The 19,876-nt window shown below is 44.8% G+C and overlaps 1 protein-coding gene across 1 annotated transcript in view; it reads left to right on the forward strand.

Annotated features, from left to right (window-relative positions):
- Positions 1-19,876, forward strand: part of LOC120066429 (homeodomain-interacting protein kinase 2-like) — a 134,655-nt gene that overhangs the window by 106,367 nt on the left and 8,412 nt on the right. The window contains exons 6-12 of the mRNA XM_039017789.1: positions 1,888-2,072; positions 2,252-2,414; positions 7,999-8,221; positions 9,156-9,277; positions 12,650-12,780; positions 13,752-13,943; positions 19,289-19,627. Of these exons, the coding sequence (XP_038873717.1) occupies positions 1,888-2,072; positions 2,252-2,414; positions 7,999-8,221; positions 9,156-9,277; positions 12,650-12,780; positions 13,752-13,943; positions 19,289-19,627 (1,355 nt within the window). The remainder of the gene's footprint in view (positions 1-1,887; positions 2,073-2,251; positions 2,415-7,998; positions 8,222-9,155; positions 9,278-12,649; positions 12,781-13,751; positions 13,944-19,288; positions 19,628-19,876) is intronic.

Below are 19,876 nucleotides of genomic sequence, written 5' to 3' on the forward strand. Positions count from 1 at the left end.
GATCGTGAAGCTAAAACGAACTAAGTGCACACATGCAACATAGAACATAGACAATTACCCACAATCACCTAAAGCCTATGGCTGCCTTAAATATGGCTCCCAATCAGAGACAACAATAAACAGCTGTCTCTGATTGAGAACCAAACCAGGCAACCATAGACTTTCCTAAACCTCTCTACTGAACACAACCCCATACACTATACAAAATCCCCTAAACAATACACACACCCTAAACTAGACAAAACACACAAACATCCCATGTCACACCCTGACCTAACTAAACTAATAAAGAAAATCAATATAACAGAGGCCAGGGTGTGACATTTATTTGCAAATTATGGTGGAAAATAAGTATTTGGTCAATAACAAAAGTTTATCTCAATACTTTGTTATATACCCTTTGTTGGCAATGACAGAGGTCAAACGTTTTCTGTAAGTCTTCACAAGGTTTTCACACACTGTTGCTGGTATTTTGACCCATTCCTCCATGCAGATCTCCTCTAGAGCAGTGATGTTTTGGGGCTGTTGCTGGGCAACACGGACTTTCAACTCCCTCCAAAGATTTTCTATGGGGTTGAGATCTGGAGACTGGCTAGGCCACTTCAGGACCTTGAAATGCTTCTTACGAAGCCACTCCTTCGTTGCCCGGGCGGTGTGTTTGGGATCATTGTCATGCTGAAAGACCCAGCCACGTTTCATCTTCAATGCCCTTGCTGATGGAAGGAGGTTTTCACTCAAAATCTCACGATACATGGCCCCATTCATTCTGTCCTTTACACGGATCAGTCGTCCTGGTCCCTTTGCAGAAAAACAGCCCCAAAGCATGATGTTTACACCCCCATGCTTCACAGTAGGTATGGTGTTCTTTGGATGCAACTCAGCATTCTTTGTCCTCCAAACACGACGAGTTGAGTTTTTACCAAAAAGTTCTATTTTGGTTTCATCTGACCATATGACATTCTCCCAATCTTCTTCTGGATCATCCAAATGCTCTCTAGCAAACTTCAGACGGGCCTGGACATGTACTGGCTTAAGCAGGGGGACACGTCTGGCACTGCAGGATTTTAGTCCCTGGCGGCGTAGTGTGTTACTGATGGTAGGCTTTGTTACTTTGGTCCCAGCTCTCTGCAGGTCATTCACTAGGTCCCCCCGTGTGGTTCTGGGATTTTTGCTCACCGTTCTTGTGATCATTTTGACCCCACGGGGTGAGATCTTGCGTGGAGCCCCAGATCGAGGGAGATTATCAGTGGTCTTGTATGTCTTCCATTTCCTAATAATTGCTCCCACAGTTGATTTCTTCGAACCAAGCTGCTTACCTATTGCAGATTCAGTCTTCCCGGCCTGGTGCAGGTCTACAATTTTGTTTCTGGTGTCCTTTGACAGCTCTTTGGTCTTGGCCATAGTGGAGTTTGGAGTGTGACTGTTTGAGGTTGTGGACAGGTGTCTTTTATACTGATAACAAGTTCAAACAGGTGCCATTAATACAGGTAACGAGTGGAGGACAGAGGAGCCTCTTAAAGAACAAGTTACAGGTCTGTGAGAGCCAGAAATCTTGCTTGTTTGTAGGTGACCAAATACTTATTTTCCAACATAATTTGCAAATAAATTCATTAAAAATCCTACAATGTGATTTTCTGGATTTTTTTTCTCATTTTGTCTGTCATAGTTGAAGTGTACCTATGATGACAATTACAGGCCTCTCTCATCTTTTTAAGTGGGAGAACTTGCACAATTGGTGGCTGACTAAATACTTTTTTGCCCCACTGTACATAATAGGGTGCCAAAAGTAGTGCACTATAAAGGGATTATAGGATGTAATTTGCAAAATACCCTCTGCAGACTTTGAAATGATAATTAAAAGTGTATGTGTGTTGGGTCTGTTTGCAGGTGAATATGACATCAGATCTGGAGGGCAGTGACATGCTGGCGGAGAAGGCAGACCGTAGAGAGTTCATCGACTTGTTGACCAAGATGCTTACGATCGACGCGGACAAACGGATCACCCCCATCGAGACCCTCAATCACCCATTCGTAACCATGACCCACCTCCTTGACTTCCCCCACAGCACACAGTACGTCTAGAGATCCCCTTACATTTCTCATTTAGAAAGTTATCTGTTAGCTGGGAGAAACAGATTATCTGGAGAAAGTCATACTGATAAATATTTAACTGAGGCACATGTAACTCTCTCTCTCTCCCGTTCTCCCTCCCTCCCCCTCCCTTCCTCTCTCCCCCTCCCTCTCTTCACAGTGTCAAGTCCTGCTTCCAGAACATGGACATCTGTAAGCGTCATGTGGGCATGTACGACACGGTCAACCAGAGCAAGACCCCTTTCATCACCCACGTGGCCCCCAGCACCTCTACCAACCTCACCATGACCTTCAACAACCAGCTCAACACTGTGCACAACCAGGTACCTACCAAACACAGTGTTGATGGTTTTACTGAACACACTCCTCACCATTCATACCCAGGTTGTACCATCAGCTACTGTTGGTGGTGACTACTACCAGCATAGTGTACTGTCTGCAGTGCTGTGACCAGCGCTATCCATAACCAGGTCATGTAACACGCTTTTTCAGTACTAGATTCATATCAGTGTGTAGCGTGTGTACCACTACCAGTGTGTAATATAACCACTAGATGGCTTGGTTAGTGTGTTTTTTCAGGCCAACACGGCACATAGCACAGTACACCCAATCAGCCCACATCACTTTATTTGAAAGCAATGCATTGACCACTTGCAAGATAACACTCCCTAGTAGAATGCTAAAGCAGCATATTGAGGCCACGACAGCCTGGTTAGGTATCTGTCTGTCTGTCTGTCCCTCAGGCCCAGTGGGGGCTGTCACAAACTGCTGATGAGATACATGACAACCTTATACTTCCTGCTTACCTTGCAGTTTAGTGCTTTTCAGGTCTTAAGAATCCCACCAGCAGGCTTCCTCCTGTTTCTCTCCATTTTGCCTTTAGTCGTTAGCACGTCGTGCTACTGTAGGGCTGTGTGGGCTGACTGTGACGCTAAATTGCTGACTTTTGCTTCTGCCGGAATCATGAAATGATTGCATGCTAAAGTTTTTTCAGATTGTGCTGAATTGGAATTGGGCGGGGGGGGGGTGATAAACAGTCTTCTTTTTATATATTTGTTTCTATACATTTCTCCCCCTACCCTACCATCCCTACCCTAATTGCAGTAAACTAACAGACAACAATTCTTCTACTGCTACTTACAGCTCTTTTGCTAACATCTACAGTACCTGTAGTTAAATAACTTTCTTCAAGTGCTAGAGTTTCCACCATTCATTCTGATCCACCATTCATTCTGATCTTAACCCTCCGATGTCCACAGATTAACCTGGCTTTCCCAGTTCCCTCTTGCTATTTCCTTTTGCAAAACAACCCTCTATTTTCCTATGATGTTACACATACAGTAGAGAGGTCCTGAACCTCCCTATGTGTAACATTTCTACCAAAATGTTACAAATAGGTGTTCTTTATCACCAAACATACTATATCGACTGTTACAGAACCCACTCTGTGCGGAATGAGGTAAAACTAGACTTCACTATATCATTTAAATGGATTAACGTAATGTTTTCTCAGAGCGCATTGGTTCAGGGCGATATAGGCAGTGCTATGTTAGTGATTTATTTAGCTGGGGAACGTTTAAACGTCTTAGAGTTTATTTGTTTGCAGGCTCTCTCGTTGTTGTGCATGATGAATGCCACACTGGCATATTGATTATCTCCAACGGTGCTCATCGAGCTCGCTAAGAAGTGCAAGATGAAAAATGAACATGCCGTCTCTGAATGTTCAACCACGCAGGCTTAATGAAAAGACAGTAATTAGTCTGGGTGTTGTTGAATACATTTTATTTGAGTTAAGACTTGAGCGCACTGCAAAAGCATTTGTTCATATCAAGGCCATCTTTAAGCCTTACTTAGGCCTCATTGATGGTCTCCCCATGTCCAGGGTAGTATTCTTGAGGCACCAAATGGAAGAAAAATGGACTGAAACAGGGAGGAACTACCTAAACGTATCCAACAAGAATATTAGTTTGCAATGGTTTACCCAAATAAATACGGCCCAGGTTTTACAACGTATATTTCAAGTGCCTGACACCGTAGAAATATGGCTGCTAAATAAGGATAGCGATGTGGAGTCAAGATAGTGAAGCCGAGAGACAAAATGTCAGTTACTACTAATAACTACTCATTATTAGACTGTTAAGCAACATTTCAATTTTAAGAGCATTTCATAAGCATGATTCTTTTTCACTTAGGAAGCCTCTCTCTATGTTGACCCTTCTCAGAGATAATTGCTTGTCTTGAGTACTGGGTACAAGATGATTTGGGTGCGTTCAGACATATTGTTGTGTAGCTAAGAGAAAGACACTGGAGGGAAAAGGATCGCTGTCACTCATCTCCATATCGCCTTTTCATCTAACCTTACCATGGCCCATATTCACAAAGTGTCTGAGAGTGTTGATCTGGGATCAGTTTTGTCTTTTATGTCATAATGAATAAGATTATGTGGACAGAGAGGACCTGGTCAAATCAAGTCAAATTTTATTGGTCACATACACATATTTAGCAGATGTTATTGCGGGTGCAGCGAAATGCTTGTGTTCCAAGCCCCAACAGTGCAGTAATATCTAACAAATCATAACAATACACACACATCTAAAGTACAATAATGGCGTTAAGAAATATATCAATATTAGGACGAGCAATGTCGGAGTGGCATTGACTAAATACAGTACAGTAGAATAATAAATACATTAGAATAATATACAGTATATACTGTACATACAGTTGAAGTCGGAAGTTTACATACATTTAGGTTGGAGTCATTAAAAGTCATTTTTCAACCACTCCAGTCATTTCTTGTTAACAAACTATAGTCCCTCCATTTTTCCAACAATTGTTTACATACAGATTATTTCACTTATAACTCATTGTATCACAATTCCAGTGGGTAAGAAGTTTACATACACTAAGTTGACGCTGCCTTTAAACAGCTTGTAAAATTCCAGAAAATGATGTCATGGCTTTAGAAGCTTTTGATAGGCTAATTGACATCATTTGAGTCAATTGGAGGTGTACCTGTGGATATATTTCAAGGCCTACCTTCAAACTCAGTGCCTCTTTCCTTGACATCATGGAAAAATCTAAAGAAATCAGCCAAGACCTCAGAAAAAAAAATGTAGATCTCCACAAGTCTGGTTCATCCTTGGGAGCAATTTCCAAATGCCCGAAGGTACCACGTTCATCTGTACAAACAATAGTACGCAAGTATAAACACCATGGGACCACGCAGCCGTCATACCGCTCAGGAAGGAGACACGTTCTGTCTCCTAGAGATTAACGTACTTTGGTGTGAAAAGTGCAAATCAATCCCAGAACAACAGCAAAGGACCTTGTGAAGATGCTGGAGAAAACAGGTACAAAAGAATCTATATCCATAGTAAAAGGAGTCCTATATCGACATAACCTGAAAGGCTGCTCAGCAAGGAAGAAGCCACTGCTCCAAAACCGCCATAAAAAGCCAGACTACGGTTTGCAACTGCACATAGTGAGAAAGATCATACTTTTTGGAGAAAGGTCCTCTGGTCTGATGAAACAAAAATAGAACTGTTTGGCCATAATGACCATTGTTATGTTTGGAGGAGAAAGGGGGAGGCTTGCAAGCCAAAGAACACCATCCCAACCGTGAAGCACGGGGGTGGCAGCATCATGTTGTGGGGGTGCTTTTCTGCACTTCACAAAATAGATGGCATCATGAGGTAGGAAAATTATGTGGATATATTGAAGCAACATCTCAAGACATCAGTTAGAAGTTAAAGCTTGGTCGCAAATGGGTCTTCCGAATGGACAATGACCCCAAGCATATCCAAAGTTGTGGCAAAACGGCTTAAGGACAACAAAGTCAAGGTATTGGAGTGGCCATCACAAAGCCCTGACCTCAATCCCATAGAAAATTTGTGGGCAGAACTGAAAAAGCGTGTGCGAGCAAAGAGGCCTACAAACCTGACTCAGTTACACCAGCTCTGTCAGGAGGAATGGGCCAAAATTCACCCAACTTATTGTGGGAAGCTTGTGGAAGGCTACCTGAAACGTTTGACCCAAGTTCAACAATTTAAAGGCAATGCTACGAAATACTAATTGAGTGTAAACTTCTGACCCACTGGGAATGTGATGCATTAAATAAAAGCTGAAATAAATCATTCTCTCTTCTATTATTCTGACATTTCACATTCTTAAAATAAAGTGGTGATCCTAACTGACCTAAGACAGGGAATGTTTACTAGGATTAAATGTCAGTATTTGTGAAAAACTGAGTTTAAATGTATTTGGCTCAGGCGTATGTAAACTTCCAACTTCAACTGTATGAAATGAGTAAAGCAGTATGTAAACATTATTAAAGTAACCAGTGTTCCATTATTAAAGTGACCAGTGATTTCATATCCGTGTATATGGGGCTGCAGCCTCTAAGGTGCAGGGTTGAGTAACCGGTTGGTAGCCGGCTAGAAACTGTTTGATGCACCTGTACTGACCTCGCCTTCTGGATGGTAGTGGGGTGAACAGGCCGTGGCTCGGGTGGTTGATGTCCTTGATGATCTTTTTGGCATTCCTGTGACATCAGGTGCTTTAGGTGTCCTGGAGGGCAGGCAGTGTGCCCCCGGTAATGCGTTGTACAGACCGCACCACCCTCTGGAGAGCCCTCGATTGCGGGCTGTGCAGTTGCCGTACCAGGCGGTGATACAGCCCGACAGGATGCTCTCAATTGTGCATCTGTAAAAGTTTGTGAGGGTCGTCAGGGCCAAGCTGAATTTCTTCAGCCTCCTGAGGTTAAAGAGAAGCTGTTGCGCCTTATTCACAACACTGTCTGTGTGGGTGGACCATTTCAGATCGTCAGTGATGTGTACACAGAGGAACTTGAAGCTTTTCATCTTCCCCACTGCGGTCCTAGATCAGTACTCTGGATATTTAGCTATGTACAAAATACATATAGACAGAATCTATACTGACATGCATACATGTAGCGGCTCTAACACTGTATATGTGCAGTATGGACAAATTGAGCCCCTGTGGCTCAATGTACTGTTTATGTCATTATAGCTCTTTGAATTGATAGCTTGTTGATTGAATTGAATTTGAACATTGATTGTTGACTATTCAGCAAAGTTCTAGCGTTGATCAGCACTTTTCTCTCTCTTTCCATCACATTCTCCCTTTCTCTCAGTCTCTCACTCTGTTCACTGAAATGCAGTATCTATACTACATTAAAGCTGTTGGCCATATTCTGAGAAGTATGACACTAATATTTATAATGTTCTGAAGGAAATTACAATGGCCTAATTTTGTCCTCAATTTGAATTTATTCTGAATGTTCCATATAAACATCTAACACATTATCAAAAAATGACTGACAGGCCTCCCAAGTGGCCCTGTGCCGCTAGAGATTCTGGGTTCGAATCCAGGCTCTGTCTCAGCCGGCCACGACCGGGAGACCCATGGGCTGGCGCACAATTGGCCCTGTGTCATCCGGGTTAGGGGAGGGTTTGGCCGGCAGGGATATCCTTGTCCCATCGTGCACTAACGACTCCTGTGGCGGGCCGGGCACAGTGCAAGCTGACACAGTCGCCAGGTGTACGGTGTTTCCTCCGACACATTGGTGCGGCTGGCTTCCGGGTTAAGTGGGCATTGTGTCAAGAAGCAGTGTGGCTTGGCAGGGTTATGTTTCGGAGGACGCACGGCTCTCGACCTTCGCCTCTCCCGAGTCCGTACGGGAGTTGCAGCGATGAGACAAGACTGTAACTACCAATTGGATACCATGAAGTTGGGTAATAAAGGGGTTAAAAAAACAAAACAACAACTGACAATGTTATTTTCTGATGAATGATTCTATCCCGTCCCCCAACAACCCTCATGACCTTACCACCACCATTGAACATCTCCTTATGGCTTTGCGTTTTGATCCCGTCATTCCTTTAGGCCACCAACCTGGCTCCCTCCACCACCAGTACCACCCTTTCCCTTGGCAACCCCGATGTCTCCATATTAAACTACCGATCTGCACTCTACCAGCCCTCAGCGGCCTCCATGGCTGCCGTGGCACAGAGGAGCATGCCCCTGCATCCTGTGGCCCCTCAGCTCTGTGCTGCACGGCCTGACCCCTTCCAGCAGGCCCTCATCGTCTGCCCACCTGGCTTCCAAGGTAAGAGGCTTTAGACTAACACAGTGTATGCTGTGTAACAAGCCCACCGATCTAGGATCAGATTACTCTATCCCTTAACCATTGGGGGTGAACAAATATCTGATCCTGTATCAGTGGTAAGGCATCTGTAATGAGTGATTATTTAATGCCATCTTGGAAAAGGTTTACTTTGAAAAAATGTCAGAAAGATAACAGATTGCAACGGGATCACCTGTATACATAAATGCTAAATTAATTAATTAAAAAGAGCACCTATAGGCCTTTCTATAGTCAGGTCTAAGGCTCAGTCAGTTTCAGTAGAGTAGATCAGCACTGTCTGGCACCAGCGAGTTCAGTTTTCTCCTGATGATAGAAGGGCTTATGAAGCTGTGAGCTCGAACTGCACTACAATGACTCTGTAAGCCTTCCACTGACCCCCCAAGGCAACGACAGTCTTCATGTTCGAAACGAGATGCTACGATATGTTTATGAGCTAATTAGTCATATGAAAGGATTTTGATATCTCCGATTGATGCTTTTTACAGCACCGCTTTTGTCTGATATCTGTTTATGCGGTTAAGACTGAAAAAAACATTATTTTTGTTTGATTTATGTGGAACAGCATATAAGAATTTCCATTATTAGACAGTTTGCTTCACTCAGCCAAGGGTTTATTGGGATTTCATTTATATTGCCATGACTACCTTTTTGTTTTCAAGTTGAATCAGTAATTTAGTGCAGTTTCATTATAAACTGTTAAACTGTGTTTGAGATATCAAACAACTAGTTTAAATTTTTATTTTTATTTTTAACAATTTTGACGTCATTGTTTCTCCCAAGGTGCAGGTCTTTTTTGTCTGGCGCATAGTGTTGTTGTTGTTGACCTCCTCTGTGTTGTTGTTGTTGACATCCTCTGTGTTGTTGTTGACCTCCTCTGTGTTGTGTGTGTTCTCAGGTATGCAGGCCTCCCCGTCCAAACACACGGGCTACTCTGTGCGGATGGATAACGTTGTTCCCATAGTGACGCAGGCCCCCGGCACCCAGCCCCTGCAGATCCAGCCAGGCCTGTTGACACAGGTAGGAAGTAGTGACTCAGTCTGTCGTCATGGAGATTAGGGGGCCTACATATAGTCCCTTATTTGCATCTCCTGAACTCATAATGATATCTCATCTTTGTTTTGCTGGATCACAATACAGAGCACCTATTCTATTTACTGGGAGACATTCATACCTAAACACACATGGCTTTGACTAACAGGGTATTTTGTATGATTTGGTCATGGAAGCTACTTTGGAAAAGGTCGGACCTCTGTATCCTTTTCTATAACAGGCTAGCCTTTGATCAAGGCAGGGATTCAATCAGGGTGTTCTTGTGATCCTTCTGCCCCTGCAGGCACTTGTTTTGACTGAGTGAGTTAAACCCTGGTTCCAGTGTCCTCCTCCCTCCTTGAAATAACATAGCCATGGATTATTCCTCCAGTATAGTTGAGCATTAAAGTAGAGTTGTAGAGTAGTAGGACACCTCTCCCTCTGGTTTCTAGAAAGGTCCATAAGAGCTTTAATATCCCTGTAAAGTCCCAGGTGTCAGAAGGCTTCCCTTATCTATAGTTAATCATGCAGTAGGCAGCTAGCGAGGCTCTCTGAACTGTGTGGAAGACTAATCTGTCAGATACCGAATGGTGATTAGCTTCAGGGCTGCTTCCAAGTCAGGCGCTCTGAAATTATAGGCCTCAGAGGAGAGGGACAGATTTGGAAAGGCTTGGAGGGGTTTGAGGGGTTTGCTCGGCTACAAGGTTACCCTGTGCACTATAGCATTCACTGTATAGCATAAATGCAGTACTTCAGGAAAAACTGTCTCAACAGAAGCATTCACAAAATAGTTCACAGTATATTAATTATGATACAGTGCAAAGCCCCAAGTAAAGGTATGATGGTGGAACAAGCCAATATAATGAAAATGTTACAGTTCATGAACCAAAGAGTATATTGTGCAAGTATCATCCTATTACTGTGTCATGTTCTACTGACATACTGTATCCTGGCAGATTTGATTCATTAAAAAAAATCCTCTGTCACGCTGCACACACATTAAACACAGGGATGATGTAGTCGAGCATGTGGTTTATCCAGAGCAGCAGTACACCGAATAAATGGATGTAGAGGACCTGAATCCTTCATTCCCTCTGCTTTGGGAGGTCTCTAATGGGTGTTTGGGGCTTTAGCCTCCAGGCCTCTCTGCAGCCGCAGCCCACACTCGACCCAGTTGTCTGTAGAGCAGAGGTGGGGCTGGGTGGTGCTGGGTGTAGAGGAGGGCCCCAGTCAGCCAGTCCCGCCAGCCAGGCAGCAAGGCAAGACCTTTATCTGGAGCAGGAATGCAGAAAATTTGGAAACAATTGGGGAGTGAGAGCCAGGGCTTTCAGAGCCCCGAGGTGACAAAGGGTTTTCACCCGGGGAGAAGAGGTTGGCTGTGGGGAGCAAGATAGCGCCTCTGATTGCTGGGGCAATGGGTCCTGAGAAGAAAAGAAAAAGGGCTGCTAACCTGTTTACCATTTCAGAGCAGACAGGCCGATTACACAACACAGACGTCCGGCGACAGAGGAATGCAGAGTGCCAGGAATGGATGGAGCAGGATGTTTGGAGAGATAGATGGAGGAGAGGAGGAGATGGAAGTATTGGTGGCTCTTAATGGTTTTGGCGTGTTGATAAAAAGACCTGAGATGTGAATATAACCATGGGAGATGTAAAGGGAGTCTGTAAGTGGCTTAGGTTGTCTTCTATTGGACAGTTTTCATGCCTTTCTATTGGCTGTGCCTGTGTCCTTTATCAATCCACATCCCTGTCTTGTTTTGTTGACCTAAAGATGCCTCCCTCCCTCTTCATCCATTGACTGTTTTTATTTGAAGTTAATTCTCTCTCCCAACGTACCTCATACAAAACAATTCCACTCCCACAAGCTAGCGGTCATACACTGTTAAACCCTACAAGCGTTTTATATCAGTAGAGTATAACAGGTACATTGTAAAACATCATGATATGTAGGCTTTGTACTCTGTATGAGCCCAGCGCAGATGTAGGCCTAAGATGGAGTGCTTTGTCTTCTGTGTGTGCTGTGCTATGTGCTGCAATATACTGACGCTGCCGAAGTAAATAGAATATGCAAACACTATTTAACGGAAAAATGCATTATACCCCACATTAAAGTGCTAATCAATAGAGCTGCATTAAACTATTAGGGCTGCAAACACAGACACACACACACACACACACACACACACACACACACACACACACACACACACACACACACACACACACACACACACACACACACACACACACACACACACACACACACAGACAAACAGACCCATCTCTGACTCGGGGCATATTATGCCTGCCAACTCCCTGCATTCTGCACCAGCAATACAAAGCAGCTCCTTTCACAGCAGCCCTGAATGGGCCTCGATGTGAATTTAATTAAAATCAGAGCTGATTTGGATAATGCCAAACACATCAGCACAGGGACCAGGAGGGGAGAGGCAACATATCTTTACTACACATCCAAAGTCTTCCCAGCAAACTGGGAACATTCCCAGAACATTAACTAAGATTCCCATTAAGTTCTAGTTAGAGTTTTATCTAACATTAGGATGATAACATCCCAAAAACAGTCCAAGAAAATTCCACAATGTTCCCACAACCTAAAGAAACATTCTGGGAACCTTAAAAAAAAAAGACGAAATGTGTTCTGGGAACATTCTTGTAATAATGTTTTTTGCACCCTAAAAGAAACATTGTAGAATCATCCGCACATATCTTTTGTGATTCCCCCACAATGTTCCCACCAGACTGTTCCCACAACCTAATGAAATATTCTGGGAACATTTAAAGAACAGATTAAATGTGTTCTAGGAATATTCTGGCATCATCAGGCGAATGTTTTATACATACATTCATGACTGGACAGTTTTTGTATTATGAGAACATTTGCAGAACTCACAGAGTTCACAGAACCAATATTGGTTTGCTGAGTTATCTGCGCTCTGTTGATGTGTACTGCTGACAAGGCCAGATAGTTAATCTGTCTTTGTTTAACTAGCCTATTGTAACACTGGCCAGTTGTTCTGCTTGTACCTGCAATCCATTGGCTGTTTACTGTTTTTACAAGGATTTCTTAACTTTTGTTACACTTTCAATTATTTCCCCTTGTTCCCCCATGCCTTTATCTCTGGAATTAAAACAATGAGAGATACAAAAACAACACCTCTTTTATTTAGGTAGCATTCTTTGTCTACATTAAAGTGTACCTTGCATAATTGACCTGCAAGGTTGTTAGGTGACAGATGATCCCATAGAGATACAATAGAAATACAATATAATATAAATAGTGTTGTATTTAATTCTGTGACTGATCTCTTCTCCCCGTTTGCTCTTTTTCTCTCCCCTCAGCAGGCCTGGCCCAATGGCACCCAGCAGATCCTTCTCCCCCCCGCCTGGCAGCAGCTCACCCACACCTCAGTCCAGCACGCCCCCGTCATCCCTGACTCCATGACGGCCTCCCAGCCCCTGGCTAACTGGAGGTAAGGAACATGCTCTCCTCCTTATGTAACCAGAGTCTTATAAGCACTACCAAAACAAATCAAATCCTATAGGATCAGAGAAGATATATTAAATATTAGACTTGGTCAAACGTACCAACTTTGTACAGTATAGCCTGGAATATCTATCTATATGTGAAGCCAAATGACAAAGGTGCATCAGTTTCATTGTATCCTGCAAACCAATTTGATATGCTCCGTTTCACCATGATTAACAGAATGTATCACTTAACATTCCAGGCTAGTTTCATTGTCCAATTGTGTATAAAGGCCTGGTTAACATGGGGAGGTTTGGATGTATACAACGTTCAGAAAGGATCAGCACAGCAGTGTCCTGATTGACAGAAGAGCATTGCCTTGTGACAGGCACTCAGAGTGCTGCCATGAATCACAGTCTAGAAGTGAACAGTGGGGTTTTTATAAGAGCACATTTACTTTAGAGGGATGAGATGTATGTAAGGACATCATCCCAGGCACGGCGTGTCACAATGATGATATGTTAGATGGATGGGGCCTGTAGGAAGGTAAGCTGGATGCAGGTATATGAGTGTGTGTGTCTGCATGCAGGTTCATTTAGCAGTGTCCGTCTAAGGACAGGGTGGTTCTCTCTCTTTCTCTTTCTCTCTTTCTCTCTCTCTCATCCCCACAAAGATGATTGGGAAAGTGTCGCACTTCCTCTGCAGAACTATCCCTCTACAGCTGCTAGTGTCAGCTGCCCTCGCTCCCGCTCTCTTTATTCCTCTCGTTCTCTTTTCTCCCCTCTGTCTCACGCGGTGACTGCTGCCACCCACCCAACTCTAGTCCCATATGTGAAGCAGTATGTAGTCATGTGCAGTTATAGATATGTAGTTAGACATGAAAATGGGGCAAGGTCACAATGACGGTGTTTCTCCAGATATAATAATATAAAATACAGGTTCAGTGTAGTGATGGGACATTCTGTTGTGTTCCAGGAATTCTCACCCACACGGCGGCCATTACAATCCCATCATGCAACAGCCGGCGCTGCTGGCTGGCCACGTCACCCTCCCATCCAACCACAACCAGCCTCTCAATGTGGGCGTGGCCCATGTGATGAGGCAACCGTCAACCAATAACAACAACTCCTCTTCCAAAAAGAACAAGCAGCATCAGATGACTGCCAGGTAAGCACAACCAGGACCTCCTACACAACTAGGACCTCCTACACAACTAGGACCTCCTACACAACTAGGACCTCGTACACAACTAGGACCTCCTACACAACCAGGACCTCCTACACAACTAGGACCTCCTACACAACTAGGACCTCGTACACAACTAGGACCTCCTACACAACTAGGACCTCCTACACAACTAGGACTTCCTAAACAACCAGGACCTCCTAAACAGCCAGGACCTCCTACACAACTAGGACCTCCTACACAATTAGGACCTCCTAAACAACTAGGACCTCCTACACAACTAGGACCTCCTACACAACTAGGACCTCCTACACAACTAGGACCTCCTACACAACTAGGACCTCCTAAACAACCAGGACCTCCTAAACAACCAGGACCTCCTACACAACTAGGACCTCCTAAACAACTAGGACCTCCTAAACAACTAGGACCTCCTAAACAACCAGGACCTCCTAAACAACCAGGACCTCCTACACAACTAGGACCTCCTAAACAACCAGGACCTCCTAAACAACCAGGACCTCCTAAACAACCAGGACCTCCTACACAACTAGGACCTCCTACACAACTAGGACCTCCTACACAACTTGGACCTCCTAAACAACTAGGACCTCCTACACAACCAGGACCTCCTACACAACTAGGACCTCCTACACAACTAGGACCTCCTACACAACTTGGACCTCCTAAACAACTAGGACCTCCTACACAACTAGGACCTCCTAAACAACCAGGACCTCCTACACAACTAGGACCTCCTACACAACTAGGACCTCCTACACAACTTGGACCTCCTAAACAACTAGGACCTCCTACACAACTAGGACCTCCTAAACAACCAGGACCTCCTACACAACTAGGACCTCCTAAACAACCAGGACCTCTTAAACAACTAGGACCTCCTAAACAACCAGGACCTCCTACACAACTAGGACCTCCTAAACAACCAGGACCTCCTAAACAACCAGGACCTCCTAAACAACTAAGACCTCCTACACAACTAGGACCTCCTACACAACTAAGACCTCCTACACAACTAGGACCTCCTAAACAACTAGGATCTCGCACACAACTAGGACCTCTTAAACAACTAGGACCTCCTACACAACTAGGACCTCCTACACAACTAGGACCTCCTAAACAACCAGGACCTCCTAAACAACCAGGACCTCCTAAACAACCAGGACCTCCTACACAACTAGGACCTCCTAAACAACTAGGACCTCCTAAGCAACTAGGACCTCCTAAACAACTAGGACCTCCTAAACAACCAGGACCTCCTAAACAACCAGGACCTCCTACACAACTAGGACCTCCTAAACAACCAGGACCTCCTAAACAACCAGGACCTCCTAAACAACCAGGACCTCCTACACAACTAGGACCTCCTACACAACTAGGACCTCCTACACAACTTGGACCTCCTAAACAACTAGGACCTCCTACACAACCAGGACCTCCTACACAACTAGGACCTCCTACACAACTAGGACCTCCTACACAACTTGGACCTCCTAAACAACTAGGACCTCCTACACAACTAGGACCTCCTAAACAACCAGGACCTCCTACACAACTAGGACCTCCTACACAACTTGGACCTCCTAAACAACTAGGACCTCCTACACAACTAGGACCTCCTAAACAACCAGGACCTCCTACACAACTAGGACCTCCTAAACAACCAGGACCTCTTAAACAACTAGGACCTCCTAAACAACCAGGACCTCCTACACAACTAGGACCTCCTAAACAACCAGGACCTCCTAAACAACCAGGACCTCCTAAACAACTAAGACCTCCTACACAACTAGGACCTCCTACACAACTAAGACCTCCTACACAACTAGGACCTCCTAAACAACTAGGATCTCGCACACAACTAGGACCTCTTAAACAACTAGGACCTCCTAAACAACTAGGACCTCCTAAGCAACTAGGACCTCCTAAGCAACCAGAACCTCCTACACAACTAGGACCTCCTAAACAACCAGGACCTCCTAAACAACCAGGACCTCCTAAACAACTAGGACCTCCTACACAACTAGGACCTCTTAAACAACTAGGACCTCCTAAACAACCAGGACCTCCTAAACAACTAGGATCTCGCACACAACTAGGACCTCTTAAACAACTAGGATCTCGCACACAACTAGGACCTCCTAAACAACCAGGACCTCCTAAACAACTAGGATCTCGCACACAACTAGGACCTCCTAAACAACCAGGACCTCCTAAACAACTAGGATCTCGCACACAACTAGGACCTCTTAAACAACTAGGATCTCACACACAACTAGGACCTCCTAAGCAACTAGGACCTCCTACACAACTAGGACCTCCTACACAACTACGACCTCCTAAACAACTAGGACCTCCTACACAACTAGGACCTCCTACACAACTAGGACATCCTAAACAACTAGGACCTCCTACACAACTAGGACCTCCTAAACAACTAGGACCTCCTACACAACTAGGACCTCCTAAACAACTAGGACCTCCTAAACAACTAGGACCTCCTAAGCAACCAGGACCTCCTACACAACTAGGACCTCCTAAACAACCAGGACCTCTTAAACAACTAGGACCTCCTAAACAACTAGGACCTCCTAAACAACCAGGACCTCTTAAACAACTAGGACCTCCTAAACAACCAGGACCTCCTAAACAACTAGGACCTCCTACACAACCAGGACCACCTACACCACTAGGACCTCCTACACAACTAGGACCTCCTAAACAACTAGGATCTCACACACAACTAGGACCTCTTAAACAACTAGGACCTCCTAAACAACTAGGACCTCCTAAGCAACTAGGACCTCCTAAGCAACCAGAACCTCCTACACAACTAGGACCTCCTTAACAACCAGGACCTCCTAAACAACCAGGACCTCCTAAACAACTAGGATCTCGCACACAACTAGGACCTCCTAAACAACTAGGACCTCCTACACAACTAGGACCTCCTACACAACTAGGATCTCGCACACAACTAGGATCTCGCACACAACTAGGACCTCCTACACAACTAGGACCTCCTACACAACTAGGATCTCGCACACAACTAGGACCTCCTAAACAACCAGGACCTCCTAAACAACTAGGATCTCGCACACAACTAGGACCTCTTAAACAACTAGGATCTCACACACAACTAGGACCTCCTAAACAACTAGGACCTCCTACACAACTAGGACCTCCTAAACAACTAGGACCTCCTACACAACTAGGACCTCCTAAACAACTAGGACCTCCTAAACAACTAGGACCTCCTAAGCAACCAGGACCTCCTACACAACTAGGACCTCCTAAACAACCAGGACCTCTTAAACAACTAGGACCTCCTAAACAACTAGGACCTCCTAAACAACCAGGACCTCTTAAACAACTAGGACCTCCTAAACAACCAGGACCTCCTAAACAACTAGGACCACCTACACCACTAGGACCTCCTACACAACTAGGACCTCCTAAACAACTAGGATCTCACACACAACTAGGACCTCTTAAACAACTAGGACCTCCTAAACAACTAGGACCTCCTAAGCAACTAGGACCTCCTAAGCAACCAGAACCTCCTACACAACTAGGACCTCCTTAACAACCAGGACCTCCTAAACAACCAGGACCTCCTAAACAACTAGGATCTCGCACACAACTAGGACCTCCTAAACAACTAGGACCTCCTACACAACTAGGACCTCCTACACAACTAGGATCTCGCACACAACTAGGATCTCGCACACAACTAGGACCTCCTACACAACTAGGACCTCCTACACAACTAGGATCTCGCACACAACTAGGACCTCCTAAACAACCAGGACCTCCTAAACAACTAGGATCTCGCACACAACTAGGACCTCTTAAACAACTAGGATCTCACACACAACTAGGACCTCCTAAGCAACTAGGACCTCCTAAACAACTAGGACCTCCTACACAACTAGGACCTCCTACACAACTAGGACCTCCTAAACAACTAGGACCTCCTACACAACTAGGACCTCCTACACAACTAGGACATCCTAAACAACTAGGACCTCCTACACAACTAGGACCTCCTAAACAACTAGGACCTCCTAAGCAACTAGGACCTCCTAAACAACTAGGACCTCCTAAACAACTAGAACCTCCTAAACAACTAGGATCTCCTACACAATTAGGATCTCCTACACAACTAGGATCAACTAGGATCTCTTTGGATTTGAACATCACCTACAGTCCCCCTGTCTTTCCCGATTCACTATGAAAATTCTTTGTCAACCGGCGCTGGAGGCTTTCACCCTTCAACCAATCAGAACACAATAGCCAGCTCCAAGTTGAAAGTGAAACAAAAAAAATTATAATATTCTGTCTGCTGTTACCTGGGCAGTGTCTGTCTTCGGTATTGTTACTCTGTATGTACTAGTAGGTGCCACCTAGTATTAGGTTGTAGTGGTAGGTGCCACCTAGTATTAGGTTGTAGTAGTAGGTGCCACCTAGTATTAGGTTGTACTAGTACGTGTCACCAAGTATTAGGTTGTACTAGTAGGTGCCACCTAGTATTAGGTTGTACTAGTAGGTGCCACCTAGTATTAGGTTGTAGTGGTAGGTGCCACCTAGTATTAGGTTGTAGTAGTAGGTGGCACCTAGTATTAGGTTGTAGTAGTAGGTACCACCTATTATTAGGTTGTAGTAGTAGGTGCCACCTAGTATTAGGTTGTAGTGGTAGGTGCCACCTAGTATTAGGTTGTAGTAGTAGGTACCACCTATTATTAGGTTGTAGTAGTAGGTGCCACCTAGTATTAGGTTGTAGTAGTAGGTACCACCTAGTATTAGGTTGTACTAGTAGGTGCCACCTAGTATTAGGTTGTACTAGTAGGTGCCACCTAGTATTAGGTTGTAGTAGTAGGTGCCACCTAGTATTAGGTTGTAGTAGTAGGTGCCACCTAGTATTAGGTTGTAGTAGTAGGTACCACCTAGTATTAGGTTGTAGTAGTAGGTACCACCTATTATTAGGTTGTAGTAGTAGGTACCACCTATTATTAGGTTGTAGTAGTAGGTACCACCTATTATTAGGTTGTAGTAGTAGGTGCCACCTAGTATTAGGTTGTAGTAGTAGGTACCACCTAGTATTAGGTTGTACTAGTAGGTGCCACCTAGTATTAGGTTGTACTAGTAGGTGCCACCTAGTATTAGGTTGTACTAGTAGGTGCCACCTAGTATTAGGTTGTAGTGGTAGGTGCCACCTAGTATTAGGTTGTAGTAGTAGGTGCCACCTAGTATTAGGTTGTAGTAGTAGGTGCCACCTCATCCCCCTCTCATCTCTCTTCCGTCAGGAACGTGTCTGCGTACGAGGTGTCCTCCTCCCAGGCGGTACAATCACCACAGCACTCCAAGCGGCTGAAGGAGAACACCCCTCCACGTTGTGCTGTGCTTCAGAACAACGGCCCTTCCTCCGGCTCCAGCTGCGGACCCCCCCTGGGCTGTGGAGGGTGGGGACGGGGCGAGGCAGAGCAGGCCTCCAGCACCACCAGGGACCACCATCAGCACCACAACGGGCAGCGTCAGACCATCATCATCCCTGATACGCCCAGCCCTGCCGTCAGCATCATCACCATCAGCAGTGACACGGACGAGGAGGATGATCACAAGAATAGCAACACCAACCATACTAGGTACAGGTCAGCCATTTTGGGCCAGACATAAAACGCAGGCAGGGATCTGGGAGCCAGGGTTAAATACATGACAGGAGGCCATGTTTAGTGCATGTTTAGTTTCATTACTGAAAGAGCTGGGTTTCATTTCAGTTCTAGCCAATTCAGTAAAAGGAGTGGACATGATTGGCATAAGGGCATTTTTTTGTGGATTGATCTGAATTCACTATTTATTATGGAATCGACACCAACATTGGTCAGAAGGTTAGT

The sequence above is a fragment of the Salvelinus namaycush genome, chromosome 21, assembly GCF_016432855.1.
Source record: "Salvelinus namaycush isolate Seneca chromosome 21, SaNama_1.0, whole genome shotgun sequence".
NCBI lineage: Eukaryota > Metazoa > Chordata > Actinopteri > Salmoniformes > Salmonidae > Salvelinus > Salvelinus namaycush.